The 12,170-nt window shown below is 57.3% G+C and overlaps 1 protein-coding gene across 1 annotated transcript; it reads left to right on the top strand.

Moving 5' to 3' along the window:
* Positions 1-967: 967 nt before the first annotated feature.
* On the top strand, positions 968-11,268 carry EEF1G (eukaryotic translation elongation factor 1 gamma; the record flags this gene model as incomplete). The annotated part of the gene is made up of 5 exons (XM_074167272.1): positions 968-1,126; positions 1,242-1,305; positions 8,061-8,203; positions 9,785-9,928; positions 11,139-11,268. Coding segments are annotated over 5 exons (640 nt in total), but the record flags the coding sequence as incomplete, so codon positions are not given.
* Between the last annotated feature and the right edge of the window lie 902 nt (positions 11,269-12,170).

Raw genomic sequence — 12,170 nt, 5'->3', positions numbered from 1 at the left:
GAGCGGCGGCCCCGGGTGGGGGGGGGGGGGGAGCGATGGTGGCGGTGTGTGTCCCCCCCCCCCCGCGTGACAGTCCCCTCGGTGTCCCCCCCCCCTTGTCCCCCCCCCACGCTGGACTGTCCCATCATCGCCCTTGAGTGTGTCCCCCCCCCCGTGACAAGTCACCTCAGGGCCCTCAACTGCCCCCCCCCCCCCCATGTCACCCCCCTCATCCCCCTTAATGTCCCCTGTCCCCCCCCCCCCAGCGCCCATGGGGGGGCCCCCCCCCCACGTGACACACCCCCCCCCCCATGTCACCCCCCCCCCCCCCGTGTGTGTGTGTGTCGTGTCACCCCCCCCCAGCTCCCCCCGGAGCCCCCCCAGGGCTCCCCTCACCCCCCCCCCGTGTCCCCCCAAGCCCCCATTTCCCCCCCAGGGCCCCCCCTGACCCCCCCCCAGCCCCCCCATCTCCCCCTGGAGCCCCCCCAGGGCTCCCCCCACCCTCTTCCCCCTCCATTAGGGGTCCCCCCCAGACTTCCCTGTCCCCCCCATTTGGGTTGTGTCCCCCCCCATCTCCCCTCAGAGCCCCCCCCTGACCCCCCCGGCTCTGTTTGCCCCCCCCGAACCCCCCCCCCCAGCCCCCCCATCTCCCTCTGGATCCCCCCCAGGACTCCCCCCTGCCCTCTTCCCCTTCCATTAGGGGTCCCCCCCGACTTCCCTGTCCCCCCCATTTGGGTTGTGTCCCCCCCATCTCCCCCCGGAGCCCCCCCCGACCCCCCCGTCTCTGTTTGCCCCCCCCGAACCCCCCCCCCAGCCCCCCCATCTCCCCCTGGAGCCCCCCCAGGGCTCCCCCCACCCTCTTCCCCCTCCATTAGGGGTCCCCCCCGACTTCCCTGTCCCCCCCATTTGGGTTGTGTCCCCCCCATTTCCCCTCGGAGCCCCCCCCTTTGACCCCCCCCCCGGCTCTTTTTGCCCCCCCCCCTCCCAGACGCTGTACACCTACCCCGAGAACTGGCGAGCCTTCAAGGCTCTGATCGCCGCCCAGTACAGCGGGGCCCGGCTCCGCGTCCTCTCCTCGCCCCCCCATTTCCACTTCGGCCACACCAACCGCACCCCCGAGTTCCTCCGCAAGTTCCCGGTGGGAAAGGTGAGTCCCGGGGACACCCATCCCCCCCCCCAAAAATAAAATTGGGGGGGGTCACGGTGATTTATTTCCACACACACACACACCCCCCCCCCCACCCCTTCCCAACCCCGTTCAGGTGCCGGCCTTCGAGGGGGACGACGGGTTCTGCGTCTTCGAGAGCAACGCCATCGCCTACTACGGTGAGGGCGCCGCGCTAACGAGGCCCCCCCCTTAATGAGCGTCAGCCCCCCCCTTAATGAGCTACAGCCCCTCCTTAACAAGCTTCAGCCCCCTAACGAGCCTCAGCCCCTCCCCTTAACAAGCCTTAGTCCCCCCAACGAGCTACATCCCCCCCAAGCGTCAGCCCCCCCCTTAATTAGCTACATTCCCCTCTTAATTAGTTACATCCCCCTCTTAATTAGCTACATCTCCCCCTTAATGAGCTTCAGCCCCCCCTTAATGAGCTCCAGCCCCCCCTTAACGAACTTCAGCCCCCTAACGAGCCTCAGCCCCTCCCCTTAACAAGCCTTAGTCCCCCCAACGAGCTACATCCCCCCCAACAAGCGTCAGCCCCCCCCTTAATTAGCTACATCCCCCTCTTAATTAGCTACATCCCCCCCCTTAATGAGCTTCAGCCCCCCCTTAACGAGCTTCAGCCCCGTAACGAGCCTCAGCCCCTCCCCTTAACAAGCCTTAGTCCCCCAACGAGCTACATCCCCCCCAACAAGCGTCAGCCCCCCCTTAATTAGCTACATCCCCCCCTTAATGAGCTACAGCCCCCCCCCTTAATGAGCTACAGCCCCCCCCCTTAATGAGCGTCAGCCCCCCCTTAACGAGCTTCAGCCCCGTAACAAGCCTCAGCCCCTCCCCTTAACAAGCCTTAGTCCCCCCAACGAGCTACATCCCCCCCAACAAGCGTCAGCCCCCCCTTAATTAGCTACATCCCCCTCTTAATTAGCTACATCTCCCCTTAATGAGCTTCAGCCCCCCCTTAACGAGCTTCAGCCCCGTAACGAGCCTCAGCCCCTCCCCTTAACAAGCCTTAGTCCCCCAACGAGCTACATCCCCCCCAACAAGCGTCAGCCCCCCCTTAATTAGCTACATCCCCCTCTTAATTAGCTACATCCCCCCCTTAATGAGCTACAGCCCCCCCCTTAATGAGCTACAGCCCCCCCCTTAATGAGCTACAGCCCCCCCCTTAATGAGCGTCAGCCCCCCCTTAACGAACTTCAGCCCCGTAACGAGCCTCAGCCCCTCCCCTTAACAAGCCTTAGTCCCCCCAACGAGCTACATCCCCCCCAACAAGCGTCAGCCCCCCCTTAATTAGCTACATCTCCCTCTTAATTAGCTACATCTCCCTCTTAATTAGTTACATCCCCCCCTTAATGAGCGTCAGCCCCCCCTTAATGAGCTACAGCCCCTCCTTAACAAGCTTCAGCCCCCTAACGAGCCTCAGCCCCTCCCCTTAACAAGCCTTAGTCCCCCCAACGAGCTACATCCCCCCCAACAAGCGTCAGCCCCCCCCTTAATTAGCTACATCCCCCTCTTAATTAGCTACATCCCCCCCTTAATGAGTTTCAGCCCCCCCTTAATGAGCTTCAGCCCCCCCTTAATGAGCTCCAGCCCCCCCTTAACGAGCTACAGCCCCCTAATGAGCCACAGCCCCTCCCCTTAACAAGCCTTAGTCCCCCCAACGAGCTACATCCCCCCCAACAAGCGTCAACCCCCCCCTTAATTAGCTACATCCCCCCCTTAATTAGCTACATCCCCCTCTTAATTAGCTACATCCCCCCCTTAATGAGCGTCAGCCCCCCCTTAATGAGCTACAGCCCCCCCTTAATGAGCTTCAGCCCCGTAACGAGCCTCAGCCCCTCCCCTTAACAAGCCTTAGTCCCCCCAACGAGCTACATCCCCCCCAAGCATCAGCCCCCCCCTTAATTAGCTACATCCCCTCTTAATTAGTTACATCCCCCTCTTAATTAGCTACATCTCCCCCTTAATGAGCTTCAGCCCCCCCTTAATGAGCTACAGCCCCCCCTTAACGAGCTTCAGCCCCCTAACGAGCCTCAGCCCCTCCCCTTAACAAGCCTTAGTCCCACCAACGAGCTACATCCCCCCCAACAAGCGTCAGCCCCCCCTTAATTAGCTACATGCCCCTCTTAATTAGTTACATCCTCCTCTTAATTAGCTACACCCCCCCTTAATGAGCTCCAGCCCCCCCTTAACGAGCTTCAGCCCCCTAACGAGCCTCAGCCCCTCCCCTTAACAAGCCTTAGTCCCCCCAACGAGCTACATCCCCCCCAACAAGCGTCAGCCCCCCCTTAATTAGTTACATCTTCCTCTTAATTAGCTTCAGCCCCCCCTTAATGAGCTTCAGCACCCCCTTTAATGAGCTCCAGCCCCCCCTTAACGAGCTTCAGCCCCCTAACGAGCCACAGCCCCTCCCCTTAACAAGCCTTAGTCCCACCAACGAGCTACAGCCCCCCCAACAAGCGTCAGCCCCCCCTTAATTAGCTACATGCCCCTCTTAATTAGTTACATCCTCCTCTTAATTAGCTACATCCCCCCTTAACGAGCTTCAGCCCCCCCTAACGAGCTTCAGCCCCCTAACGAGCCTCAGCCCCTCCCCTTAACAAGCCTTAGTCCCCCCAACGAGCTACATCCCCCCCAACAAGCGTCAGCCCCCCCCTTAATTAGCTACATCTCTCTCTTAATGAGCTCCAGCCCCCCCTTAATGAGCTACAGCCCCCTAACGAGCCTCAGCCCCTCCCCTTAACAAGCCTTAGTTCCCCCAACGAGCTACATCCCCCCCAACAAGCGTCAGCCCCCCCTTAATTAGCTACATCCCCCTCTTAATTAGTTACATCCCCCCCTTAATGAGCTTCAGCCCCCCTTAATGAGCTCCAGCCCCCCCTTAACGAGCTTCAGCCCCCTAACGAGCCTCAGCCCCTCCCCTTAACAAGACTTAGTCCCCCCAACGAGCTACATCCCCCCCAACAAGCGTCAGCCCCCCCTTAATTAGCTACGTCTCCCTCTTAATTAGTTACATCCCCCCCTTAATGAGCTTCAGCCCCCCTTAATGAGTTCCATCCCCTCTAACGAGCTTTAGGCTCCTCCTTAACAAGTTTTATCTCTCCTTAACTAGTTCTGTCCCACCCATAACTAGTTCTATCTCATCCTTAATTAGTTCTATCCCTCCTTAATTAGTTGTATCCCACCCTTAACTAGTTTTATTCCCCCTTAATGATCTTTATCTTCCCTTAACGAGCTTTAGGCCCCCCCCCTTGACTAGTTGCATCCTGTCCTTAATTAGCTTTAGCTTCTCCTTAACTAGTTTTATCTCATCCTTAACTAGTTTTATTCCCTCTTAACGACCGTTATTTGTCCTAACGAACTTTTATCCTGTCCTTGACGAGTTTTATTCCCTTAACGAGCTCTGTCCCCCTTAATTACCTTTTTTTCCTTCTTCTTAACTAGTTTTGCTGCCCTTAACGAGTTTTGTCGCCCCTTAATGAGCTTTATGCCCCTTAACGAGCTTTTTTCCCCTTCATAACTAGTTTTACTCTCGTTAATGAGCTTTATTCCCACCTTAACGAGCTTTATTCCCCGTTAATGAACTTTATCCTCGTTAATGAGCTTTTTATCATCTTCGTAACCTCGTTAACAAGGTTTATCCCCCCTTAACGAGCTTTATACCTTGTTAACGAGCTTTTATCCTCTTCATAACTAGCTTTACCCTCATTAACAACTTTTAGCCCCCTTAATGAGCTTTATCCCCCTTAACGAGCTTTTATTTCTTTCATAACTAGTTTTATCCTCATTAACGAGCTTTATCCCCCATTAACGATCTTTTATTCCCTCCTTAATTAATTTTTATTCCTCAGAGCTTTATTTCTCATCCTTAATGAGCTTTACCCCCCTTAATGAGTTTATTCCTCGTTAACAAGTTTTACTCACCCTTAACGAGTTTTACCCCCCTTAACGAGCGTTAGTCCTCATTAACAAGTTTTATTCCTTGTTAACAAGCTTTAGTTCCTCTTAATGAGTTTTATTCTTCGTTAATAAGCCTTACTCCCCCTTAATGAGTTTTATTCTTCGTTAACAAGCTTTAGTCCCCCTTAATGAGTTTTATTCCTCGTTAACAAGCTTTACTCCCCCTTAATGAGTTTTATTCCTCGTTAACAAGCTTTACTCCCCCTTAACGAGTTTTCCTCGTTAACGAGTTTTCCTCCTCGTTAATGAGTTTTATTCCTTGTTAACAAGCTTTACTCCCCCTTAACGAGTTTTTCTCCTTGTTAATGAGTTTTACTCCCCCTTAATGAGTTTTATTCCTCGTTAACGAGTTTTACTCCCCCTTAATGAGTTTTATTCCTCGTTAACGACCTTTACTCCCCCTTAACGAGTTTTCCTCCTTGTTAACGAGTTTTACTCCCCCTTAATGAGTTTTATTCCTCGTTAACAAGCTTTACTCCCCCTTAACGAGTTTTCCTCCTCGTTAACAAGCTTTACTCCTCGTTAACGAGTTTTATTCCTCGTTAACAAGCTTTACTCCCCCTTAATGAGTTTTATTCCTTGTTAACAAGCTTTACTCCCCCTTAACGAGTTTTCCTCCTTGTTAACGAGCTTTACTCCCCCTTAATGAGTTTTATTCCTCGTTAACGAGCTTTACTCCCTCTTAATGAGTTTTATTCCTCGCTAACGAGCTTTACTCCCCCTTAATGAGTTTTCCTCCCCTTAACGAGTTTTGCTTCTCGTTAACGAGTTTTATTCCTTGTTAACAAGCTTTACTCCCCCTTAATGAGTTTTATTCCTCGTTAACAAGCTTTACTCCCCCTTAACGAGTTTTCCTCCTCGTTAACGAGTTTTACTCCCCCTTAACGAGTTTTCCTCCTCATTAACGAGTTTTACTCCCCCTTAATGAGTTTTATTCCTTGTTAACGAGCTTTACTCCCCCTTAATGAGTTTTATTCCTCGTTAACAAGCTTTACTCCCCCTTAATGAGTTTTATTCCTCGTTAACAAGTTCTCCTCCTCGTTAACAAGTTTTCCTCCTCGTTAATGAGTTTTATTCCTTGTTAACAAGCTTTACTCCCCCTTAATGAGTTTTATTCCTCGTTAACAAGCTTTACTCCCCCTTAATGAGTTTTATTCTTCGTTAATGAGCTTTAGTCCCCCTTAATGAGTTTTATTCCTCGTTAACAAGTTTTCCTCCCCCTTAACGAGTTTTCCTCCTCGTTAACGAGTTTTATTCCTTGTTAACGAGCTTTACTCCCCCTTAACGAGTTTTATTCCTTGTTAACAAGTTTTCCTCCTCGTTAACGAGTTTTACTCCTCGTTAATGAGTTTTATTCCTCATTAACAAGCTTTACTCCCCCTTAATGAGTTTTATTCCTCGTTAACAAGCTTTACTCCCCCTTAACGAGTTTTCCTCCTCGTTAACGAGTTTTACTCCCCCTTAACGAGTTTTCCTCCTCATTAACGAGTTTTACTCCCCCTTAATGAGTTTTATTCCTTGTTAACGAGCTTTACTCCCCCTTAATGAGTTTTATTCCTCGTTAACAAGTTCTCCTCCTCGTTAACGAGTTTTCCTCCTCGTTAATGAGTTTTATTCCTTGTTAACAAGCTTTACTCCCCCTTAATGAGTTTTATTCCTCGTTAACAAGCTTTACTCCCCCTTAATGAGTTTTATTCTTCGTTAATGAGCTTTAGTCCCCCTTAATGAGTTTTATTCCTCGTTAACAAGTTTTCCTCCCCCTTAACGAGTTTTCCTCCTCGTTAACGAGTTTTATTCCTTGTTAACGAGCTTTACTCCCCCTTAACGAGTTTTATTCCTTGTTAACAAGTTTTCCTCCTCGTTAACGAGTTTTACTCCTCGTTAATGAGTTTTATTCCTCATTAACAAGCTTTACTCCCCCTTAATGAGTTTTATTCCTCGTTAACAAGCTTTACTCCCCCTTAACGAGTTTTCCTCCTCGTTAACGAGTTTTACTCCCCCTTAACGAGTTTTCCTCCTCATTAACGAGTTTTACTCCCCCTTAATGAGTTTTATTCCTTGTTAACGAGCTTTACTCCCCCTTAATGAGTTTTATTCCTCGTTAACAAGTTCTCCTCCTCGTTAACGAGTTTTCCTCCTCGTTAATGAGTTTTATTCCTTGTTAACAAGCTTTACTCCCCCTTAATGAGTTTTATTCCTCGTTAACAAGCTTTACTCCCCCTTAATGAGTTTTATTCCTCGTTAACAAGTTCTCCTCCTCGTTAACGAGTTTTCCTCCTCGTTAATGAGTTTTATTCCTTGTTAACAAGCTTTACTCCCCCTTAATGAGTTTTATTCCTCGTTAACGAGCTTTACTCCCCCTTAACGAGTTTTCCTCCTTGTTAACGAGTTTTACTCCCCCTTAATGAGTTTTATTCCTCGTTAACAAGCTTTACTCCTTGTTAATGAGTTTTATTCCTCGTTAACAAGCTTTACTCCCCCTTAACGAGTTTTCCTCCTCGTTAACGAGTTTTACTCCTCGTTAATGAGTTTTATTCCTTGTTAACGAGCTTTACTCCCCCTTAATGAGTTTTCCTCCTCGTTAATGAGCTTTACTCCCCCTTAATGAGTTTTATTCCTTGTTAACAAGTTTTCCTCCTCGTTAACAAGTTTTACTCCTCGTTAATGAGTTTTATTCCTCATTAACGAGCTTTACTCCCCCTTAATGAGTTTTATTCCTCGCTAACGAGCTTTACTCCCCCTTAACGAGTTTTACTCCTCGTTAACGAGCTTTACCCATCCTTAACGAGCTTCATTTCCCCCTTGAATGAACTTCATCCCTCCTGACAAGCCCCCCACAGCCTTTATGAGCTCCCCCTCCCTTAATGAGCCCCCCTCCCTTAATGAGCCCCCCTCCCTTTACGAGCCTCCTCCTTAATGAGCCCCCCCCCCTCGTTAATGAGCCCTCCCCGCTAACGAGCAGTGAGTAACGAGGAGCTGCGCGGAGCCACCCAGGAGGCGGCGGCCGCCATCGTGCAGTGGGTCAACTTCGCCGACAGCGACATCGTCCCCCCCGCCAGCACCTGGGTCTTCCCCACCCTGGGCATCATGGGCTACAACAAGCAGGTGGGGGGCACGGGGGGGGGACACGGGGGGGGCCCTGGGGGGGTTTGGGGGGGCTGGGGGGGACCCCAAAATCAGCATCTCCCCAGGGACCCCCCCCTCAAACCCAGCACCTGGGTCTTCCCCACCCTGGGTATTGGGGGGTACAATGATTGGGGGGGGGTCCTGGGGGTTTGGGGGGGCTGGGGGGGGGCCCTGAGGGTTTGGGGGGGCCCTGAGGGGTTTTGGGGGGGCCCTGGGGGGGTTTGGGGGGGCTGGGGGGGACCCCAAAATTAACATCCCACCAGGGACCCCCCCCTCAAACCCAGCACCTGGGTCTTTCCCACCCTGGGTATTGGGGGGTACAATGAGCGGGGGGGGAGGGTTGGGGGGGCCGGGGGGGGGACCCTGAGGGTTTGGGGGGGGACATGGGGGGGGGCCCTGGGGGGGTTTGGGGGGGCTGGGGGGGACCCCAAAATCAGCATCTCCCCAGGGACCCCCCCAAACCCAGCACCTGGGTCTTTCCCACCCTGGGTATTTGGGGGTACAATGAGCGGGGGGGGGGGGGTCCTGGGGGTTTGGGGGGGCTGGGGGGGGGCTGAGGGGTTGGGGGGGACATGGGGGGGGGCCCTGGGGGGGGCTGGGGGGGACCCCAAAATTAACATCCCACCAGGGACCCCCCCCTCAAAACCAGCACCTGGGTCTTCCCCACCCTGGGTATTGGGGGGTACAACGATTGGGGGGGGGGTCCTGGGGGTTTGGGGGGGCTGGGGGGGGGCCCTGAGGGGTTGGGGGGGCCCTGAGGGGTTTTGGGGGGGCCCTGGGGGGGTTTGGGGGGGCTGGGGGGGACCCCAAAATCAGCATCTCCCCAGGGACCCCCCCCTCAAACCCAGCACCTGGGTCTTCCCCACCCTGGGTATTGGGGGGTGCAATGAGCGGGGGGGGGGGGGTTGGGGGGGCCGGGGGGGGACCCTGAGGGTTTGGGGGGGCCCTGAGGGGTCGGGGGGGGGGCACGGGGGGGGGTCCCACCTCCCCCTTGGGGGGGGGCTCTGGGGGTGGGGGGGGCTCAGCACCAACTCCCCCGTTTCCCAGGCAACGGAGGCAGCCGAGGAGGGGATGCTGGGGGGGGGGTCCCAGTTTATGGGGGGGGGGGGGGTGTCCTACCTCCCTGGGGGGGTCCCAGCCGCCGGGGGGGGGTCCCATCTCACCCGGGGGGGTCCCACCTCCCCCCCGGGGGGGCTCTGGGGGGGGGGGGTCAGCGCTTACTCTCCCGTTTCCCAGGCAACGGAGGCGGTCAAAGAGGAGATGCTGGGGGTCTCTCTTTCGGGGGGGTCCCCATCTCTTTCGGGGGGGGTCCCATCTCTTTTGGGGGGGTCCCATCTCACCCGGGGGGGGTCCCACTTCCTTCCTGGGGGGGGCTCAGCACCGACCCTCCCGTTTCCCAGGCAACGGAGGCGGTCAAAGAGGAGACGCTGGGGGTCTCTCTTTTGGGGGGGGTCCCATCTCACTGGGGGGGTCCTATCTCTTTTGGGGGGGTCCCATCTCACCCGGGGGGGTCCCATCTCACCCGGGGGGGGGGTCATGGGTGACTCTCCCGTTTCCTAGGCGACGGAGCTGGCCAAGGAGGAGGTGCGGCGGGTGCTGGGGGTGCTGGACGCCCACCTCCGCACCCAGACCTTCCTGGTGGGCGAGCGCGTCTCCCTGGCCGACATCACCGTGGTCTGCGCCCTCCTCTGGCTCTACAAACAGGTACGGGGTGACGGGGGGGGGTCCCGGGGGGGGCACAGACCCGGTGTCTCGCTGTGGGTGCCGTCAGGGCCCCCCCAAATTCGGCATCTCCCCAGGGCCCCCCCAAACCCAGCACCGGGGTCTTCCTCACCCTGGGTATCGTGGGTTACGAGAATCTGGGGGGGTTTAGGGGGGGTTGAGGGGGGCACAGGGGGTCTGGGGGGTGCAGGGGGGGTCTCGGGGGGGGCACAGACCCAGTGTCTCGCTGTGGGTGCTGTCAGGGCCCCCCCAAATTCGGCATCTCCCCAGGGCACCCCCAAACCCAGCACTGGGGTCTTCCCCACCCTGGGTATCGTGCTACAGGAAGCAAGTGGAAGCTCGGGGGGGTTGGGGGGGGCACACAGGGGGTTTGGGGGGTGCAGGGGGGGTCCCGGGGGGGGGCACAGACATGGTGTCTTGCTGTGGGTGCCATCAGGGCCCCCCCAAATTCAGCATCTCCCCAGGGTCCCCCCAAACCCAGCACCGGGGTCTTCCTCACCCTGGGTATCATGGGTTGCGAGAATCTGGGGGGGTTTGGGGGGGGTTGAGGGGGGCACAGGGGGTGTGGGGGGTGCAGGGGGGGTCCCGGGGGGGGGCACAGACCCAGAGTGTCACCCTGGGTGCTGTCAGGGCCCCCCCAAATTCGGCATCTCCCCAGGGCACCCCCAAACCCAGCACCGGGGTCTTCCTCACCCTGGGTATCGTGGGTTACGAGAATCTGGGGGGGTTTGGGGGGGGTTGAGGGGGGCAGGGGGGGTCCCGGGGGGGGGCACAGACCCGGTGTCTCGCTGTGGGTGCGGTCAGGGCCCCCCCAAATTCAGCATCTCCCCAGGGCCCCCCCAAACCCAGCACCTGGGTCTTCCCCACCCACTATAACAAGCAGAGGGATGCCCGGCGAAGGGGGTTGGGGGTCCATGGGGGGGTCACGGGGGTCCTGGGGGGGCTATGGGGATCCGGGGGGGGGTTGAGAATTTGGGGGGGCCTGAGGGGAGCCCCCCCAAACCCAGCATCTCCCCAGGGGCCCCCCCAAACCCAGCGCATGGGTCTTCCCCACCCACTATAACAAGCAGAGGGATGCCCGGGGAGGGGGTTTGGGGGTCCCTGGGGGGGGGGGGGGGGGGTGTGTAGGATTTGGGGGTCCGGGGGGGGTTCCCCACTGACGTGTCTGTCTGTGTGTCCCCCCCCCCGGCAGGTGCTGGACCCCTCGTTCCGCCGGCCCTTCGTTAACGTGAACCGGTGGTTCCTGACGTGCCTGAACCAGCCCCAGTTCAAGGCCGTGCTGGGGGAGGTGCCGCTCTGCCAGAAGATGGCCCAGTTCGACGGTGAGGGGGGGGGACACACAGCCTGGGGGGGGGACACACAGCCTGGGGGGGACACACACACACAGGGACGTGGGGACACTCCTGGGGGGGGGGGACAGGGAGATGGGGACATGCTGGAGGGGGTATGGGGATGTGGGGACACAAGGATCTTTCTTGGGGGGGGGACACAGGGACGTGGGGACACTCCTGGGGGGGGGACAGGGGGATGGGGACATGTTGGGGGGGGACAGGGACGTGGGGACACTCCTGGGGGGGGGACAGGGAGATGGGGACATGCTGGGGGGGGACAGGGATGTGGGGACACTCCTGGGGGGGGGACAGGGAGATGGGGACATGCTGGGGGGGGTATGGGGAGGTGGGGACACTGCTGGGGGGGGGGACAGGGACGTGGGGACACTCCTGGGGGGGGGGACAGGGAGATGGGGACATGCTGGGGGGGGTATGGGGATGTGGGGACACAAGGATCTTTCTTGGGGGGGGGACACAGGGACGTGGGGACACTGCTGGGGGGGGTATGGGGGTGTGGGGACACTGCTGGGGGGGGGGACAGGGACGTGGGGACACTCCTGGGGGGGGACAGGGACGTGGGGACACTCCTGGGGGGGGGGACAGGGAGATGGGGACATGCTGGGGGGGGTATGGGGATGTGGGGACACAAGGATCTTTCTTGGGGGGGGGACACAGGGACGTGGGGACACTCCTGGGGGGGGGACAGGGAGATGGGGACATGCTGGGGGGGGGGACAGGGACGTGGGGACACTCCTGGGGGGGGGGACAGGGGGATGGGGACATGCTGGGGGGGGACAGGGATGTGGGGACACTCCTGGGGGGGGGACAGGGAGATGGGGACATGCTGGGGGGGGGGACAGGGACGTGGGGACACTCCTGGGGGGGGGGACAGG

This window comes from Numenius arquata, unplaced genomic scaffold (genome assembly GCF_964106895.1).
Source record: "Numenius arquata unplaced genomic scaffold, bNumArq3.hap1.1 HAP1_SCAFFOLD_1707, whole genome shotgun sequence".
Lineage (NCBI taxonomy): Eukaryota > Metazoa > Chordata > Aves > Charadriiformes > Scolopacidae > Numenius > Numenius arquata.
Note: the sequence above shows the minus strand (reverse complement) of the source record. Positions and strands in the feature narration are given on the sequence as shown.